Source organism: Salvelinus namaycush, chromosome 7 (genome assembly GCF_016432855.1).
Source record: "Salvelinus namaycush isolate Seneca chromosome 7, SaNama_1.0, whole genome shotgun sequence".
In the NCBI taxonomy this organism is placed as follows: Eukaryota; Metazoa; Chordata; class Actinopteri; order Salmoniformes; family Salmonidae; genus Salvelinus; species Salvelinus namaycush.
Genome location: NC_052313.1, coordinates 29,259,406 through 29,280,370, shown reverse-complemented (window position 1 = coordinate 29,280,370; position 20,965 = coordinate 29,259,406). Strand labels below are relative to the sequence as shown.

The following is a 20,965-nucleotide window of genomic DNA, read 5'->3' as shown; positions in this document are numbered from 1 at the left end:
AGACAGAAAACACTATGAATGCTGGATAGATGAAAAGTTAGCACACAGAAAAGGATAGCGCATAATACCCTGACTACACCGCTCGCGTCGTGTGCGCCAGCATTGCAAAATAAATTTAGAAATCTATATTATTCAATTGTTGCACCCACATTGCTCGCGCGCACCAACGAGCGTCTGCATTGCCAAGGGCTAACAGGCTGACTACACCCCTTGCGTCGTGTGCGCCAGCATTGCAAAATAAATTTAGAAATCTATATTATTCAATTATTGCACCCACAATGCTCGCGAGCGTCTGCGTTGCCAATGGCTAAAATAGAAGTCAGTTCTATTTGTGACGCAGATCGTGCTGCAAGTCCTGCCTCTCTCATCTCCTCATTGGTTTATAGAAGCGGGTACCCACGTGCCATCTCCTCATTGGTTATACCCACGTGGGTGACAAAGACGAACGAGGTCAGGGGCGGTAATGCACCTAATTTATGAAAGTTGCCAATCGCAATATAAAGTCAAGAGAAGAAAAAGCTTAGAAGGAGGAGAGATGACTAGAAACGATTTGGTTGACAGTTTTATGTGTGGATTAATTGTCGGAGTAGAGGACCTTGTGCATTTCAGGTAAAATAACAACTCAATGTTTATATCCCAGGACAAATTAGCTAACAACAGCAAGCTAGCTAAATATGACAAATTACCTAGCTAGCTAAATTGCCATAAATGTTGAATGCTTTTCGACCTGTCCCTAAATTAATGTAATTGGGTCAGAGTTTTTACAAATATTTTAACCTGTGTGTTGTGATCACGTTTGTTGTGGGGGAGGGGAAATGCACTCCCTCCCATGTGCCCAATAAATTAAAAAAACACACAACCCTCCAAAGAAAAAATAATGTTTGACAACCCTCCCCTACTTTGGACCACCTCTCCCCCGAATAAATTGCGATCTGTCTCTACCAGTGATGAAATGATCGGAGCTGTCCCAATACTGCAAGCTGTGTGGGTTCAGGTCTTGCAGTTTCTTCGCTTTTCTGACAGTTCTTGAGTCTTATTTACTTGGTGTTTCATGATTGCAGGTAATCTGTAAAAATATTTTTCCCCCAGTTGTCATTCCTGCCTTGTTAGAACATACAAATACTGCATAGAAATCGACTATGAATCAACTCGTTTTAGGCATTGTTATCATGCAGTTAAGGGTTGCCACTCTGCTTTTGTTGTCGGAAGAATTGATGCCTTTGACTTCCAACAGGGCCGTACGTCGCCTGTCAATCTAGAATTATTAAACGACACACCATTTTGACCAATCATAACCATCAGTGGTTTATAACGACATGGCAGTCAGCCATTCAGAGCACTACAAAGCGACACTCAAAATAAGTAGGTGTGGTCTTTGACAATGAAAATGTACATCATGGTTTACAGTGGGCGGGAGTTAAATACAGTGGATTTATTACGTTTTCATCGACGCTGTTGTGTGGTTTGCCTTCAAATTATCAGTATTGCTAATCAAAAATTACACTGGGACTTTGCGAAGTAGACAGAAGCAGTGCAAGGGATCAAGTCGCTTCGAAAAGGAGACTTGATCTGACAGAAACTGTAACTAGCAAGCTAACGTTAGCTTATCTCGGTCAACGTAAATCTGTCAAAAGGGATGCCGCTGGAATCCAAGTCAGACGGATTCAGGGGTTCTTTGGACTTGATGTCGTCTCATTTAATCGGCATAAGAAGTTTTTCGATAAAAGCTTTAACGATAAATCAATCTCGTACGAGTATCTTTTTAAATTGCTGAAGTTTAGGAACTAACTGCTTTGACACAGTCAGTGCTTGCTAGCTAACTTGCATAACAACAACAAATCTGTGGCGCGTCCTCGCCCGCTTAGAGAAACATCATCAGTGAAATTGGTAAAGACATTTCAGTTTCACAAAGAGCGTCGACGTTATCTTTGGTAAGAAGAATGTTTATGTGAAATGTGTAGATTAGCTAGCTACTGTAGCCAACTACCTAGCAAGCAGAGGTTTAGTGGGGGAGGGGTCAGCTAGACAGAAAGGGGTTGGTCGTTTTGTTTACTTATCACATTTCCCCACGGCCACGGGGTGCCCCCATGGAATTAGAATACTTAAGGATCTTTGGTTGCCCCCCTATGCTTATTAAATTGGCCAGTGGAATCAAACACTAAACAGTGCAATGTAACTAACTAATTTATCTCGGGGTGCAGCTACTGTATCTATAGCATTGAGCTTGGAGACTGTCCACCAGCCTGGTATCATAGACTAGACGTAACATAGTAAACGAAATCTGGGAAATCTAAAGTTAGTATGGTATTTTAAGTTTGGTATAGTTTTATGAGAGATGGATACTGAAGTAGAGTGGTTAGTCGGGGTGGATGGGTTGACATAATGCGAAGGTCTAGCAACCCAAAGGTTGCAAGTTCCAATCTCATCACAGACAACTTTAGCAACTTTTAAACAACATACTACTTTTTTAGCTACTTTATAACTACTTAGCAAATTTAGCAAACATTTAACCACCTAGCTAGAATTCGTAACATTGTACATTTTGCAAATTCATAACATAATATGAATTGTAATTCATATCATATGAAATGGGTGATGGATTCCACAAACTGACAGTGGTGGAAAAAGTACCCAATTGTCATACTTGAGTAAAAGTAAAGATACCTTAATAGAAAATGACTCAAGTAAAAGTGAAGGTCACCCAGTAAAATTCTACTTGAGTAAAAGTTTTTTTAAAGTTTCGGTTTTAAATATACTTGCGTATCAAAAGTAAAAGTACAAATCATTTCAAATTACTTATATTAAGCAAACCAGATGGCACAATTTTTTTTTAGATTTATGGATTGCCAGGGGCACACTCCGGCACTCAGACTTAATTTACAAACAAAGCATTTGTGTTTAATGAGTGCCAGATCAGATGCAGTAGGGATGACCAGGGATTTTTATAAGTGTGTCAATTAGACCATTTTCCTGTCCTGCTAAGCATTCACAATGCTATAAGTACTTTTGGGTGTCAGAGAAAATGTATGGAGTAAAAAGTACATTATTTTCTTCAGGAATGTAGTGAAGTGAAAGTAAAACTCATCAAAAATATGAATAGTAAAGATATCCAAAAAAACGACTTTAGTAGTACTTTAAAGTATTTTTACTTCAGTACTTTACACCACTGCAAACTAATACATACCTTACGAAAAGTAACATATTTTACTAAATACAGAATAATACAAAAACATGTATTGCATACGCCCTGTTTTCCCACTAAGGAAGCCGTGAAAAAGTATTCTTGAATGTCTGATGGACTGTCTATTTTAACATTTCCCTTTCCTCTCCCAGGCAGCAATGAAACTGTTAGAGAACAGCAGTTTTGAAGCCCTGAGCTCTCAACTCTGTGTTGAAACGGGAGAGTCTCGCATCCTTGGAAGGTAATTACCATAACCGCACTAGACCAGCATCATTAGTCGATCAAATTATCTCATATCTAATCACTTGTCACAACTTGTTTTGTAAAGCCTGCGTTACTGTTGCATGACTAACACATACAGTACCATTCAAAAGTTTGGACGCACCTACTCATTCAAGGGTTTTTCTTTATTATTTACTACATTGTAGAATAATAGTGAAGACATCAACTATGAAATAACACATGGAATCATGTAGTAACCAAAAAAGTGTTAAACAAATCAAAGTATATTTTATATTTGAGATTCTTCAAAGTAGCCACCCTTTGCCTTGATGACAGCTTTGCACACTTGTCACTCTCTCAACCAGCTTCATAAGGTAGTCACCTGGAATGCATTTCAATTAACAGCCTTAAGTTAATTTGTGGAATTTCTTTCCTTTACTGCGTTTGAGACAATCAGTTGTGGCAAGATAGGGGTTGGTATACAGAAGATAGCCCTATTTGGTAAATGACCAAGTCCATATAATGGCAAGAACAGCTCAAATAAACAAAGAGAAACGACAGTCCATCATTACTTTAAGACATGAAGGTCAATAAATACCGAAAATGTAAATTACTTTTAAAGTTTCTTCAAGTGCAGTCACAAAAACCATAAAGCGCTATGATGAAACTGGCTCTCATGAGGACCGCCACAGGAAAGGAAGACCCAGAGTCACCGCTGCTTCAAAGGATAAGTTCATTAGAGTTACCAGCCTCAGAAATTGCGGCCCAAATAAATGCTTCAGAGTTCAAGTAACAGACACATCTCAACATCAACTGCGTGAATCGGGCCTTCGTGGTAAAATTGCTGCAAAGAAACCACTACTAAAGGACACCAATAAGAAAAAGAGACTTGCTTGGGCCAAGAAACACGAGCAATGGACATTCGATCGGTGAAAATCTGTCCTTTGGTCTGATCACACGGTCTGTGATTTATTTAGAATTCAAGGCACACTTAACCAGCATGGCTACCACAGCATTCTGCAGCAATACGCAATCCCATCTGGTTTGCCCTTAGTCCCACTATCATTTGTTTTTCAACAGAACAATGACCCAATACACCTCCAGGCTGTGTAAGGGCTATTTGACCAATAAGGAGAGTGATGGAGTGCTGCTTCAGATGACTTGGCCTCCACAATCACCTGACCTCAACCCAATTGAGATGGTTTGGGATGAGTTGTACCGCAGAGTGAATGAAAAGCAGCCAACAAATGCTCAACGTATTTGGGAACTCCTTCAAGACTGTTGGAAAAGCATTCCAGGTGACGCTATGAAAGCCAACTGACACTTACTCCTGGAGGTGCTGACCTGTTGCACCCTCTACAACCACTGTGATTATTATTATTTGACCCTGTGGGTCATCTATGAAGTTTTGAATATCTTGGCCATGTAGTGTTATAATCTCCACCCGGCACAGCCAGAAGAGGACTGGCCACCTCTCAGAGCCTTGGTCCCTTTCTAGGTTTCTTCCTAGGTTCCTGCCTTTCTAATGAGTTTTTCCTAGCCACCGTGCTTCTACATCTGCATTGCTTGCTGTTTGGGGTTTAGGCAACCCTGTTGTTTCTGTGTAGCACTTTGACATCGGCTGACGTAAAAAGGGCTTTATAAATACATTTGATTGAAGCTGGTTGAGAGAATGCCAAGAGTGTGCAAAGCTGTCATCAAGGCGAAGGGTAGCTACTTTGACGGATATAAAATATATATATATTTTGTTTAACACTTTTGGTTGCTACATAATTCCATGTGTTATTTCATAGTTTGTCTTTACTAATATTCTACAATGTAAAAAATTAAAACTCTTGAATGAGTAGGTGTCCCAAACTTTTGAATGGGACTGTAGGTTCAAATTTTTAACCGTGACTAAATGTGCTGTCCTTTAGTAGGCCTGTGTGTGAACCGCAGGTGCATGGTGACAGATGGAACTGTAGGCTGCTACTACTACAGGATCAGCTGTTCATGGACCATAACAACACACCCCTCACCCTACCTCTGTGGATGGTGCATGCATTCTGTGCCTCTCTTCAGGGGTGTATTTCTTATTGGGTTAATAGGCTCTATTTTTAAAAGGCAAGCGTAACACTTTGAGGCTCTCTGGGAGCATCAACAAAACCATACAGCCTATGAAGGGTAAAGTCAAAGCTGAGGACACTGCATATGTAAAAACAGAGGTAAACAACAAATTGTCAGAATTATATGGTCAACTGAACTCCCACAGAGGTGTGTCTCTGTGCTAAAGATGTGGTGTAGGCTACCTAAAAAGTACTTGAGCAGGACCAGATGAGGCAATATTGGGTTTTATGCAATAGGATTGCCATAGGAATTGAGCCCTAATCCCCATCAAGCCCTGTAGTGATTACTGGTAATATGGACAATTTTGCTAAGGAGGTGTAATCGCTCACAAAAAGTATTGATCCCTTAGGATGGTGGATGAGTGTTGTGTTACGCAACGGGGGTAGATTTACTCAACTGCAGCAGGCATTGAGGTAACAGTAGGAGCAGTGATTTTACAAAGGACTGTAGGTTGTGGAACCAGTGGGAACGGTGGTGGTGACCCCTTTCATGGTTCTGACCGATGGGGCAGTCTGACCCAGGACAGGGTGTCCTCTAACAGGCCTTTGTGGTTATTTTTATACTGTAATGGAGAGTGCTATGGAGAATGCACACACTCACAGCTGGGCACTGATTGTGTTTAGCCTGCTGCTTACTGGATTAGTATGGCCCATGATGGCAGCAGAGGCCAAGCTGGCACAATTTGACTCTGAGGCTGATTCTTTCCACCCCCAAAAAAAGCCAAAGTCTGCAATTACTCAGAAATATTCAACTGTACCCATAATGATACAAAACAGAGCATGCAGTCACATGTTTGAGGTTCACATTCTATCATAGTTTTCCATAGAATGACTGTTTCTGGATAAAATGTTATATTTAACAGGAAGTCTGTTACAAATAGGCCTACACAAGCAACTATCCTATATAGCAGGGGTGGGCAGACTTTTTGGCTCGAGGGCCACATCGGGATTTTGAAATCTGCATTTTTTGGGGGACCAATTGTTTGTTAAAATCAAAATCAGGGTTTTCCCTTTTCACAATGCAGAAAGACTGCATTTAATCAGTGGACGCCACTTGTTTTTATTACAACACACCTGTCATAATTGTTTTCTTTACTGAAGTAGAGGTTTATTATTATTGTTAAAGGTACTGCATAGGTGTAAACATATTTTGTGAGGTAGCAGAAATGTGCAGAAAGTAGTTTTGAATGCATTTTCTTGAAGGGAAACCATAAGTCTTGAACCTTTTTGGCAACAGTGATATTCTTATACTAAACAAGGAGGAATTAAACTACAAAATTCTAGTCTTCTCCCATATTTTTTAACCATTGCCCCCACCCACAAGGTGTATAAATAAGATGGATACAAAACAAAAACGGGAAGAAAATAGTGTAATTAGCACATGTAGGACAGTATGCAAGTGTGTGTGCATGGACTTTGCAGATGTATTTCTCACATGTGCAGCATATAGTATTTGTTTTAGTCCTTTGGGGGGCAGAATTGGCATCTCCTCCTCTTGCCTGCTGCAGCCTCAGGTGGATCAGGACAAGATTCAGCCCCCTGAGCAGCTTTCACAAGCGCTGCAGAGGCTGCTGTGCGGGAGAGACGCTCCCGTCTTTGAATGTGTGGGGTTACAAGTGCCTTTTCCAGCTTCTCTAGGAACACCCTCTTTTTCCACTTATCAGGCATCCAGGTAGGGTTGATCTTGTTCCATATCACTTAGGCATTGTATGAGGACACATCAATGATGTTATGGAAGATGACCAGGGGCCAGCAGAAAGTCATCCTCCTGCAGCTGTAAGTTCCAATCACCTTGTCCAGGTTGTCCATGCCTCCTTTGTTGTGGTTGTAGTCCAGGATGATGGCTAGTTTCCTGTCCTCACGATCACTTATCTCAGCCGTTTTGTGCAGTGTGCTCAGGAGGACCACATTCTTCTTCCTCTTTGGGAGGTAAGAAACTAGAGTGGTGGTGGGGTTGAAGGCAAACTTTGAGGTCTCTCTCCCCCTTGAGAATAGTGCAGGGTGGAGCTCAGACTTGTTCTTTCTAACTGTGCCAACCATGGTGACCTTCCTCTTCAGGAGCTGCTGGCTGACTTCATAAGAAGTGAAGAAATTGTCACGTGACATTGCGCCCCCTCAGTCCATCTGTCACATTAAGCACAACCCGCATCCCCTGGTTCTTCTCCGGGCCTCCACTGGTTGGCTTCCCTGTGTGAACTTGCATCTTCCAATCGTAGCTGGATTGTGCATCACAGCCCACCCATATCTTGATGCCATACTTTGCTGGCTTGCTGGGCACATTCTTCTGGAAAGGACAGCAACCTTTGGACAAAAGAGATAACAATCAGTAATTAGTATCAATGTCACAGAAAACAATCACAAGTCAATGATTTTACAGCAATACATAAAATGAACAGTGAAAATCACATTTCAGATATGAAAATAAAAATGTACCTCTGAATGGTAATGTACCTCATCATCGTATCCAAGATGGCGTAGCAGTCAGACGTGTGTTTGTCTTGTCCCGTCTTGTCCCGCGTAAATAGTCCTCGTATTTTTCGTATATATTTTAATTTCACTTTCCATCTAGGAACTGAATATACATTCCTGCAACCCGCCTCACCCAATGTGGTACGGATCTGCTATTTTTTATACTTTAGAACCGTAACCCCAATCAGAAGCTAGCCAGATAACTAGCTACTAGCTAGTAGTCAGTTAGCCACTGCTGCGGTCTTCACCCTTAACTCGGACACCAGCCAGCTTCAGCTCGGGCCAATACCGGCCAGTCTGCAGGCGCGATATCAACCCAGAGCATATAGGACTGCTTTTTCTCTACCACATCACCGGATTCCTGACGCAAGCTCTGGACAATTACACCGGATCATCGCAGCTAGCTAGCTGCAACCGAGTGGCTACTACTGGCTAACACCTCTGTCCCAAAGCAAGCACCAGTTAGCCTTGAGCTAGCCTCGAGCTAGGCCCATCTGCCGGCTAGCCGAAGAGGTCTACCAGCGAATTCTTGGGCTACAATACCTCTTTTGCCAATTGGACTGGACCCTTTATTGCCGACACGGAGCCCCGCCGATCCATCACGACTGGTCTGCCAACGTAATTGTCCGAGGTGGTTTCAACAGGCTTTTCCGTTGCGATGTTTCCGAAGACCCATCTGCTAATCATTAGCTGTCTTATCGGCTGCTATCTGAATAAGTATATCGGACAATTTTTTTTTCTTGGGTCACTATATCTATTTTGCCAATTGGATCGATCCCCTCTACCACACGGAACCCCACTAATCTACCGACGGAAACGTACGAGGTGACTAAAAATAGACCTCCATCCTATTATCTTGCTACCGATAGCCAGCTACCCGGCCAGCTGTCTGGATCGCCGTGACCCCAACCAACCTCTACTCACTGGACCCTTATGATCAATCGATTAAGCATGCCTCTCCTTAATGTAAATATGCCTTGTCCATTGCTGTTCTGGTTAGTGTTTATTGGCTTATTTCACTGTAGAGCCTCTAGCCCTGTTCACTATACCATATCCAACCCTTCAGTTCCACCACCCACATATGCGATGACATCACCTGGTTTCAATGATGTTTCTAGAGACAATATCTCTCTCATCACCACTCAATACCTAGGTTTACCTCCACTGTATTCACATCCTACCATACCTTTGTCTGTACATTATTCCTTGAAGCTATTTTATCGCCCCCAGAAACTTCCTTTTACTCTCTGTTCTAGACGTTCTAGACGACCAATTCTCATAGCTTTTAGCCGTACCCTTATCCTACTCCTCCTCTGTTCCTCTGGTGATGTAGAGGTGAATCCAGGCCCTGCAGTACCTAGCTCCACTCCTATTCCCCAGGCGCTCTCTTTTGATGACTTCTGTAACCGTAATAGCCTTGGTTTCATGCATGTTAACATTAGAAGCCTCCTCCCTAAGTTTGTTTTGTTCACTGCTTTAGCACACTCTGCCAACCCAGATGTTTTAGCCGTGTCTGAATCCTGGCTTAGGAAGACCACCAAAAATTCTGACATTTTCATCCCTAACTACAAGATTTTCAGACAAGATAGAACGGCCAAAGGGGGCGGTGTTGCAATCTACTGCAAAGATTGCCTGCAGAGTTCTGTTTTACTATCCAGGTCTGTTCCCAAACAATTTGAACTTCTACTTTTAAAAATCCACCTCTCTAAAAACAAGTCTCTCATCGTTGCCGCCTGCTATAGACCACCCTGTGCCCCCAGCTGTGCTCTGGACACCATATGTGAACTGATTGCCCCCCATCTATCTTCAGAGCTCGTGCTGCTAGGCGACCTAAATTGGAACATGCTTAACACCCCAGCCATCCTACAATCTAAGCTTGATGCCCTCAATCTCACACAAATTGTCAATGAACCTACCAGGTACCACCCCAATTCCGTAAACACGGGTACCCTCATAGATATCATCCTAACCAACTTGCCCTCCAAATACACCTCTGCTGTTTTCAACCAAGATCTCAGCGATCACTGCCTCATTGCCTGCATCCGTAATGGGTCAGCGGTCAAACGACCTCCACTCATCACTGTCAAACGCTCCCTGAAACACTTCAGCGAGCAGGCCTTTCTAATCGACCTGGCCGAGGTATCCTGGAAGGATATTGATCTCATCCCGTCAGTAGAGGATGCCTGGATATTTTTTAAAAATGCCTTCCTCACCATCTTGAATAAGCATGCCCCATTCAAGAAATTTAGAACCAGGAACAGATATAGCCCTTGGTTCTCTCCTGACCTGACTGCCCTTAACCAACAGAAAAACATCCTATGGCGTTCTGCATTAGCATCGAACAGCCCCCGTGATATGCAACTTTTCAGGGAAGCTAGAAACCAATACACACAGGCAGTTAGAAAAGCCAAGGCTAGCTTTTTCAAGCAGAAATTTGCTTCCTGCAACACAAACTCAAAAAAGTTCTGGGACACTGTAAAGTCCATGGAGAATAAGAACACCTCCACCCAGCTTCCAACTGCACTGAAGATAGGAAACACTGTCACCACCGACAAATCCACTATAATTGAGAATTTCAATAAGCATTTTTCTACGGCTGGCCATGCTTTCCACCTGGCTACCCCTACCCCGGTCAACAGCACTGCCCTCCCCTCTGCTACTCGCCCACGCCTTCCCCATTTCTCTTTCTCCCAAATACAGTCAGCTGATGTTCTGAAAGAGCTGCAAAATCTGGACCCTTACAAATCAGCTGGGCTAGATAATCTGGACCCTTTCTTTCTAAAACTATCTGCTGAAATTGTTGCCACCCCTATTACCAGCCTTTTCAACCTCTCTTTCGTGTCGTCTGAGATTCCCAAAGATTGGAAAGCAGCTGCGGTTATCCCCCTCTTCAAAGGGGGGGACACTCTTGACCCAAACAGCTACAGACCTATATCTATCCTACCCTGCCTTTCTAAGGTCTAAAGCCAAGTCAACAAACAGATTACCGACCATTTCGAATCCCACCATACCTTCTCCGCTATGCAATCTGGTTTCAGAGCTGGTCATGTGTGCACCTCAGCCACGCTCAAGGTAATAAACGATATCTTAACCGCCATCGATAGGAAACAGTACTGTGCAGCCATATTCATTGACCTGGCCAAGGCTTTTGACTCTGTCAATCACCACATCCTCATCGGCAGACTCGACAGCCTTGGTTTCTCTAATGATTGCCTCGCCTGGTTCACCAACTACTTCTCTGATCGAGTTCAGTGTGTCAAATCGGAGGGTCTGTTGTCCGGACCTCTGGCAGTCTCTATGGGGGTGCCACAGGGTTCAATTCTTGGACCGACTCTCTTCTCTGTATACATCAATGATGTCACTCTTGCTGCTGGTGAGTCTCTGATCCACCTCTACGCAGACGACACTATTCTGTATACTTCTGGCCCTTCTTTTGACACTGTGTTAACAACCCTCCAGGCGAGCTTCAATGCCATACAACTCTCCTTCCGTGGCCTCCAATTGCTCTTAAATACAAGTAAAACTAAATGCATGCTCTTCAACCGATCGCTGCCTGCACCTGCCCGCCTGTCCAACATCACTACTCTGGACGGCTCTGACTTAGAATATGTGGACAACTACAAATACCTAGGTGTCTGGTTAGACTGTAAACTCTCCTTCCAGACTCACATCAAACATCTCCAATCCAAAGTTAAATCTAAAATTGGCTTCCTATTCCGCAACAAAGCATCCTTCACTCATGCTGCCAAACATACCCTTGTAAAACTGACCATCCTACCAATCCTCGACTTCGGTGATGTCATTTACAAAATAGCCTCCAAAACCCTACTCAATAAATTGGATGCAGTCTATCACAGTGCCATCCGTTTTGTCACCAAAGCCCCATATACTACCCACCACTGCGACCTGTACACTCTCGTTGGCTGGCCCTCGCTTCATACTCGTCGCCAAACCCACTGGCTCCAGGTCATCTACAAAACCCTGCTAGGTAAAGTCCCCCCTTATCTCAGCTCGCTGGTCACCATAGCAGCACCTACCTGTAGCACGCGCTCCAGCAGGTATATCTCTCTCGTCACCCCCAAAACCAATTCTTCCTTTGGCCGCCTCTCCTTCCAGTTCTCTGCTGCCAATGACTGGAACGAACTACAAAAATCTCTGAAACTGGAAACACTTATCTCCCTCACTAGCTTTAAGCACCAGCTGTCAGAGCAGCTCATAGATTACTGCACCTGTACATAGCCCATCTATAATTTAGCCCAAACAACTACCTCTTTACCTACTGTATTTATTTATTTTGCTCCTTTGCACCCCTTTAATTCTATCTCTACTTTGCACCTTCTTCCACTGCAAACCAACCATTCCAGTGTTTTTTTACTTGCTATATTGTATTTACTTCGCCACCATGGCCTTTTTTTATATTTTTATTTATATATATATTTTATTTGCCTTCACCTCCCTTATCTCACCTCACTTGCTCACATTGTATATAGACTTATTTTTCACTGTATTATTGACTGTATGTTTGTTTTACTCCATGTGTAACTATGTGTTGTTGTATGTGTCGAACTGCTTTGCTTTATCTTGGCCAGGTCGCAATTGTAAATGAGAACGTTTTCTCAATTTGCCTACCTGGTTAAATAAAGGTGAAATAAAAAATAAAAAAATGGAACCAGTTGCTCATCCACTGTTACTTCAGGCCCAGGGTTGTAGAGGTATGGCAGACGCTCCACCCACTTCTCCCAGACCTCTCTTATGGCCGCCAGTTTCTCTCACACATTTTGCAGGTCTTGACTCGCGGTTATCAAATCGTAGCATTCTTGAGAAAGTGTGAAAGACTTTCAGTGGCATCTTGGCACGGAAAATCGCCCTTCCACTCTCTGCATCCCAGAGTCTACATGTAGCCTCACCTCGGGACTTATACACACCCGCTAAGATTAGCAGCCCTATGTAGGCACGCAGGTCAACCTCATCCATCCTTTTCCAGTTGTCTCCATATTTACGGAAAACCTCATTTGTAATCTCCAGGAAGATTTTTTTCGATGGCTGGTGTGATGAACTTCTAGAATGTTGAGGCGATGTTCTGGGCATGGGCAACTGCATGTCTTGTGGGCCCTGGGGTCATCCTTATGACATTTTGTGCTGCCATCCTACCCTAGTTGTCATGGTGACAAAATATAACATGGTCCTTTTGTCAAAGAACAGCAAAAATGTCTTTCAGCTTGGGAGATTTCTTCCTCATCTGAAGATGATGCATTGTGCTCTGGGTTGTATTCTTCCCTGTCTTCTTCAGATACCTCCTCTTCTAAATCATTGTTCTCTTGTTCCTCCTGGGTATCTGAAAAAAATCAGATGTACGACCTGTTGGGGCACTGAAACGTGCACTTATGACTTCAGCAAAGAGAACCTTTTATAGCCTCTGACTGCATTCCCATTAGTAAACAATGTTTTCAATAAATGTTTATTTTGTCCGAACTTGAGTCGATTTTTTTTTTTTTCGTGGAGGGGAGATGCTGCACATGCACAATAAAGTGTTTGTGTGCTACTGATTGAACTCAGACAAAACAATCTCAATTTCTGTGTGTGTTTTTGTGGTGTGTAAATGATTTTATAACTGGCGGGTCAAAATTACCCTAAGACAATCTTTGTACCCCAGTGGTGTACAGCTTTCATGGAAATATGAACAAAGGTGATGTTTCACTTTTTCTAATGTTGGGGTCACGCTAGGAAAAGTCAAATTAATTAATGGGATTTTCTTTGCTGTTAAACATAGTGGCGGGTCATTTTTTACCCTTAAGACAACAACGGTTACGCTAAAGTGTACTGCTAGCTAACGTTAGCTGGCTGGCTCCTTAGCGGAGGTTATTATTCTTTTCCCAGAGCTGTTTGCTTTTCTAGTTAGAGCCTAATGTTAGGCATTTTTGTTTAACTAGCTAACGTTAGCTGGCTGACTTGTGACGTGTGTGTACAACACCCATTGAATATGGCCGGTGTCAGTAAATGTCTGCAAAAAAGTGTAATGAAATTGTTGCCAGTAGAGCTGGTTAGACTGTTTTATGTTATCCAGAGGTGAACAAATCATCGGCCAGTGCGTCTTGTGTGCGCTCCGAGAGCGAAACGAGATGGGTGGGGCTAATGCTTTAGAGGGTGTGATCGATGCGGAATGGGTGTAGACAAAGAGCTCTTCACTAGATGCCAAAACATTCAAAGGCAATTTTCTCAAAAGTGAGTTTACAAGTTGATCAACTTTCAAGGCAGAATTACTTTCCCATTGTTCCTCAAATGTAGTATATGACATACCATTTTGTAGCTCATTCTCTACTTTGATCCTATGTAAAAAAAAAAATATATATATATATATATATATTTTTTTTTTTAAATACCATTTCACATTTTGCTACATAAGACCTACTCAATTCAGGTGGTGAGTCCCATTTGTCTGTTAATGGAAACTAGGGCAGTCATGTGACACCCACCCACCTGACCTTTGCTCCTTCCTATAATTAGACTGGGCCACAGTGTGTCTCTGAGCCAGAGTTTGAGTTGCACAACCTCTTCTCTTGCATAACTAAGGTTGGGGGGGAAATAAACATGACCAGACCCTGCATGACTCCCTCAACCTAGTGCCATTCCATCCACATCCCTCAAATAGAACTCAATGAAACAGACAACCGAGACTTATTCAAAGCAATAAACACAAAGAAACATACAACGTGGGAGGGTCAGTAGATGAGATACTGTACGGTTTGTATTATTGAATTAGGGACATGATTAGTTCGAGACAATACCCATGTCCTCCGCAGTCATTAGATTAAAGGAATTCCACTTTTAATACAATGCCAACAGTTTAACTCAGGGTTTTGTCTCGCTTTAGGATCGAGAGCTACTCCTGCAAGATGGCTGGTGATGACAAGCACATGTTTAAGCAGTTCTGCCAGGAAGGGGAACCACATGTCCTAGAGGCCCTCTCGCCCCCCCAGTCCAGCGCCACCAGCCCACCCCAGTAAGTACCACAGCCACACAATGTTTGCATAACACAGGTCTGATCACTAGGAACGAAACAGATACCAATGGGGAGGGACTACCTGTTTTTGTTTTCCATTGTGAAACATTTTCCTACAGTGTGCACTAATGAATACTACTCTGTATATACTGGTGTTGTATCACACTATCAGTCTTATGTGGCACATGAATGGAGAATAATATTTTTTACTTCCCAACCAAATAACTCCACTCTCTCTCCCTTGCGCTCTCTACTTATCGCCATTGTTTTGCACAGACTGGGGAAGAGCAGTGAGGATGGTGAGAACCCTCTGACTGACAAGTGTTGCAGGAAGACATTGTTCTACCTCATCACCACGCTCAACGAGTCATTCAGGCCCGACTACGACTTCAGTGCAGCTCGGGGCCACGAGTTCAGCCGGGAGCCCAGCCTCAACTGGGTCAGTAGCACTACCTCTGTTCCTCTCATAATTAGACCACGTTGGGATGACTTTAAACCAGCCCAATTAAAACGGCCGTTCAAGCCTAATTTCAGAATTGCTCACATACTCATATACAGATGCTCTGAATCATTCCATGCAAGTCCCGGAAGCACATTGTTACTAAGCCATACGCATAAGGGGGAGATAGTGAATTTTCTACAAGGGGTTTATGGAATATCACAGGCTGTAAGATAGAGGTGTCAAGCTCAATTCCTGGAGGGCCGTGTGTCTGCTGGTTCCTTTTTATCACCTTTCAGTTTGTCTAATTAAGACCTCGACAACCAAGTGACTTATCAATAACCTTTTAATTATAACCTAACTAATAAATAATCTTAGTTGATCAATCAAGTACAACGGAGGACCTTCAGGAATTGGGTTTGACACCGCTGCTGTGAAGGCCTTTGCAGACTGTACGATTTTAGCCGTAGGCTCTGGCAAAGTTGTGTGTCAGATTTGTTTTGCCTTTGTCGTGTAGTGTGTGGCTAGTGTTACGAGCCGATCCCGGTGACTGACCAATAGGAACACAAGAGTATGCACACAATAATACGATTATTGTGTATAGTCAAATTTGTATAATAGTTTGAAACTTTTACATGCTGTGCAAGAATAATGATTTCCCTAATAATCATCTTGTTTAGGCTACTTGATGTGATTTTGAAGAATGCACAAAATCGCCAGTCAAAATAAAACCTTCTACCACAGCGACCATGTTACTTTGGGGAAGCCTATTTGATTCTGAGTTCGGACAAATAAAGTTTGTATGAGCTTTTTGTGAGATGTATTCTTTGTTTTTCCAAACTCACTTCACTCGCGCATAAGCATAGAGTGAGGCCTTCGCTGCTGGTGTCGGCACATGCACAGGGGAGATACACCGCTGCAGTTGACAGCCTATGTCTGCTGACGTAGCCTCGCAAGCCAATTGCAGACCTGAAGAAAGTCGTACGATCTGGCCAGGTTGATGATCAAGATTTTAATTGGGTGACGTCGCACAGTGACGTGATAATCGTAGAAGTCTGAATCCGACGTACAGCAAAGGCCTTAAGAGGTCTATTCATCTGTAAGGAGAATGAGACGTTGTAATGATTGTGTGCCGTGTCTCCGCCAGGTGGCGAATGCAGTAAACGGCAGCCTGTACTCATCAGTTGGAGTGGAGTTCAACTCCCTGGGGCCAGAGCTGTGGAACTTCATCGACCAGGAAATTAGCCTGCAGGAATGTGACATATACAGGTGTGTGTGAAGGTACATGTACAGTATGTTTTCTGATTCTTGTTTGCTACCAGTATATGAAGTATATTTATATGTCCCTCTTTGTCCTCAGCTACAACCCTGACCTGGACTCCGACCCCTTTGGGGAGGAAGGCAGCCTCTGGTCCTTCAACTACTTCTTCTACAACAAGAGGCTGAAGAGGATTGTGTTCTTCACCTGTCGTTCCGTCAGGTGAGCAGACACAGCAGACCTCACTCTGTCTCCATGCAATCTTTGACAAAACATATGAGTTTGTTAGTTCTACAGCCAGTATGAAATAGTTGGTGGCCTGTGGATGAATTTCTATGGTCCATGTATGTTATAAAATCAGAAAATCTGTCTCGCGTTGCTGGTATGAATTGCTCACACCAAACCAGCATATTCTACTGGTTCTGGGGGGTGGCTTTCACTACACAGCAGGAGTTGATTGGGCTTGATGTGCCGAGGCAGCTTGTACACAACCCAAAGCCTGTCTGGTCTCATGTGGTATGGGAGTGTAATCCATTACCAGGAGGACGAAAGGCTAGGGAAGGGGACCGAACAGATCAACTCCAAAAGCAATCTGTCAACCAGAGAAAACCGATGTACCGGTATGTTTGAATAAGGAGTCATGATATTTCTGCTTTATTTCCAAAGTGTCCTGAGTGGGTACGGCCGCGGTTGTCTTGACAATGAGTTGGACATGGAGCTGAATGATGATGAGGAGATAGAGGGATTCACTGAGGACAGGTGGGATCGTGTTACCATAATAATGTTACTACCGGCTTATACTCTAGTGCACAAATGGGACTCAGTCTGGCATATATACTTATCAGTGCATGGGGTTGCATGTGTGTTTTGTCTAGATAGAGACATGATTGACACTACCTTGTTCCCTCCTTGTCTGCAGGTTCCCCAAAGCTCTCTGTGTCTAACGCTCTCCCGATGGAAGACGAGCCCATGCAGGCCAAATATGTAGGCCTATACATCCTCCCCGTTTGTTTTCTTTTCATCAGTTTTTTCCCCCCTCTGTCTCAATGTTTTGTAGAGCCTGACCCAGAAAGGCATTTGCGCATTTAGAGGAAGGATATCCCCGACAAGTGCATGTTTCACATCAGCTGGATCAAAACCATACCGTGAAGGACATTTTTGAAATGCCCATGGTATCTAGTCTCCCTTTTACTGTGATCTTTATCCTCCATCATGGTCCCTGACTTAAGAACTGACCCTATGCCTGGTCATTTGATGGAAGGACCTTCCTCTGAACCGCAAGGCCTTTCGAACAACATCCTCGACTCCAAACCAGCCTCTGCTTGGACGCTGGACTCTGATAGAAACCGTCCCAAGACCTATTGGACTGGTCTTGGAGGTTTATGGTCAAGAGAGACCATGGACTGCTAACCCTGACAAGCACATTTTCTCTTATTGAAGATCCCAGCAAATGTCAGTGGAGATGATTCAGTCCACAGTTCAACGCTAATTCACTAATGAAAGGGGAGGGGCTAATTACATCAACGTGTAGTTCCAATCTCACGCTGCCACACTAGGTAAAGGGTGGTACAACGAGAGCCAATCCGATTGAGTATCCAGCTGATTTCCATTTGTGACTGCTTCCTCCTAGGCGTGGCTTTTATGTTCGACAGTGACGTTACTGTGAGAACTGAACTTTCATAGCACTGTTTTGAAACATGCAGCATTAGTAGTGGAACCTTGTAATATGTTGTGTTGAATCTACTGCAAAAATAATCTTATCTACTGCACACGACCTTCTGTGGATGTGAAATTGAAATGGCACTGCCAAAGAGCAATACAACATATCACTTTCATGAGACTCACGTCTATCAATAACCATATTCCCTCTGCATAATGTTTCCTCAATCATGTCGTAAAACCTGTACCCATATTCCACTGCTACAATCGAACGCATCCATTTATGCTCTGTTAAACTTGAAAGGCTTTGGTTTTAAGAGCAACTGAATGTAATGAATGCGGGCAGCAAAGTCAGTGATATTTCCAGTAATTGTTAATGTTCTACAGTATTTTTAGATCAAAATACCTTATGTTCAGTAACTGTTTTGATTAAACTGTGAATGAAGGCCTCCCGGGTGGCGCAGTGGTCGAGGGCACTGCAGCGCTAGCTGTGCCACCAGAGACTCTGGGTTCTCGCCCAGGCTCTGTCGCAGCCGGCCGCGACCGGGAGGTCCGTGGGGCGACGCACAATTGGCCTAGCGACGTCCGGGTTAGGGAGGGTTTGGCCGGTAGGGACATCCTTGTCCCATCGCGCACCAGCGACTCCTGTGGCGGGCCGGGCACAGTGCACGCTAGCCAAGGTTGCCAGGCGCACGGTGTTTCCTCCGACACATTGGTGCGGCTGGCTTCCGGGTTGGATGCGCGCTGTGTTAAAGAAGCAGTGCGGTTGGGTTGTGTTTCGGAGGACGCATGGCTTTCGACCTTCGTCTCTCCCGAGCACGTACGGGAGTTGTAGCGATGAGACAAGATAGTAACTACTAACAATTGGATACCACGAAATAGGGGGGGGAAAGGGGGGGAAAATTAAATAAAAATAATTAAAAAACTGAATGAAGTTGTTTGAACCAAAATGTCTTGTCAGAGAGGAGTGGACACAGGCAACATAATTACTAATTAAAATGGTTTGAACAGTAATGACTTGTGATACATTCTCTCATCTTGTGTCTTTACACTTATGAAAAGGTATAACTAAAATTGTTCCTATGGACATTGAGTGGAGCCTGACCTTTGCATCAAAACACTTGCACATATTACTACAAGACATTGGTTACATTTTAACCACTTAATGAATGTGGAAACTACAACTATTAAAATAAGTCATAAATAGCTGACTTCAGTCAAATCATAGCAGGGTGAGACGATCTTTGTAGACAGTGTTCATCAGTCTGATGTTCCAGGTGATTCAGTATCTAGGTCTGGTTTACTCAGAGAAAGGTAGAGAACTCGTATCCCCCCTGATTATAGCGTCTGCACACGAGCAGTGCTATTGAGGCCTTCTCCATTTTGCAGTAGTCAATTTCTTTTTCCTTCGCTGAGTTGGTAAACAAGCTGAAAAGGTATATACTGCCATATGGAGCATTTGAACAGGTATAAAGCCAAGGTTTGAGATTTACTGCCAGCTGATCCCTCCTGATGAGCTGAATGGAATTATGTAATCCTTCCTTTAACCATGGAAAGTCCCACCCAGTTGACTACTTAAAAAATGGTGAAAGTCCTCAATGGCAGTGCCCATGCTAAAACAGGCTTTTAGGCACTAGAGTCCTCTATCATTCTCCATGGGTTTAGTGAGCTCTTTATGGCAATAGTCACATGATGATCCACCTCCACGCTGTCTCTTGGGGTAGGCCCAGCAATGCTCAATCCATTTTATTCAATCAGGAAAGAGGCAGAGAACAAAGGCCTCAAAACAATGGTAAACTTTCATAAAATGATTGGAATGGCACAAGAAATAATTATCACCAGTGATTTACCTTTTAAGTGTTCTTAAAATTGGTAAATGTCACCTTGATCTTGAAGACTGGAGCAAAAGCAGGTAGGATCAGGGAAGAAAAGGACCAGGGCCAGAAAGTCCAGAAGCAGGACTGGGGGAAGGGGACACCAAACCAGGCAAGTAGAGGTTGACTTAAGACAGCTGGATGATAAATAGAGGGGCTCAGGACCCCTCATGCAGTGGGGATGAAGCAGCAAACAAACATGCACGGTAGAAACATGCACTCCCTGCACACGTACGCAAGGGCGTTCTCCTTCCGCCCTCTGTGACCTGAATGAAGCCAATGCAGCTGCTAAGGCACAGGTGTAAAACTCATTCCACTGAAGGCTGAGTGTCTGCGGGTTTTTGCTCTGCCCTTGATTGATAAATTAAGGTCACTAATTAGTAAGGAACTCCCCACACCTTGTTGTCTACGGCTTAATTGAAAGGATAAACCAAAAATCTGCAGACAAGGCCTAGGCAATTCCAGTCCTCGTGGGCCTGATTGGTGTTACACTTTTCCCCCATCCCTAGCAAACACAGCTGATTTAGACTAATTGCATTCTATAATGAAGATCATGATTAGTTGATTATTGGAGTCAGGTGTGTTAGCTAGGGCAAAAGTGTGACAACAATCAGGCCCCGATAACTAGAGTTGCCCAGGCCTGCTGACTAGACCCTCCATGGAATGCATTTGATACCCCTGCGCTAAGGGCACAAGTAGCTCACTACACATTAACACAAGGATGGAAGGCCCCAGTTTTCTGCTCCTTCCTCCCTGTG

General features: G+C 43.5%; 1 protein-coding gene across 1 annotated transcript; it reads left to right on the top strand.

Annotated features, from left to right (window-relative positions):
• The first annotated feature begins 1,405 nt into the window (after positions 1-1,405).
• maf1b (MAF1 homolog, negative regulator of RNA polymerase III b) lies at positions 1,406-18,876 on the top strand. The gene is made up of 8 exons (XM_038997909.1): positions 1,406-1,931; positions 3,334-3,422; positions 14,849-14,977; positions 15,254-15,416; positions 16,564-16,685; positions 16,777-16,896; positions 17,341-17,433; positions 17,594-18,876. Exons 2-8 carry the CDS (start codon positions 3,340-3,342, stop codon positions 17,616-17,618), a joined length of 735 nt encoding a protein of 244 aa, XP_038853837.1. The 5' UTR covers positions 1,406-1,931; positions 3,334-3,339; the 3' UTR covers positions 17,619-18,876.
• The last annotated feature ends 2,089 nt before the right edge of the window (positions 18,877-20,965 follow it).

Coding starts and splice junctions, on each gene's coding strand:
- maf1b (XM_038997909.1), top strand. CDS start 3,340: ATGAAACTGTTAGAGAACAGCAGTTTTGAAGCCCTGAGCTCTCAACTC. Junction 14,978..15,253: donor AGCGCCACCAGCCCACCCCA/GTAAGTACCACA, acceptor TGTTTTGCACAG/ACTGGGGAAGAGCAGTGAGG. Junction 15,417..16,563: donor GGGAGCCCAGCCTCAACTGG/GTCAGTAGCACT, acceptor TGTCTCCGCCAG/GTGGCGAATGCAGTAAACGG.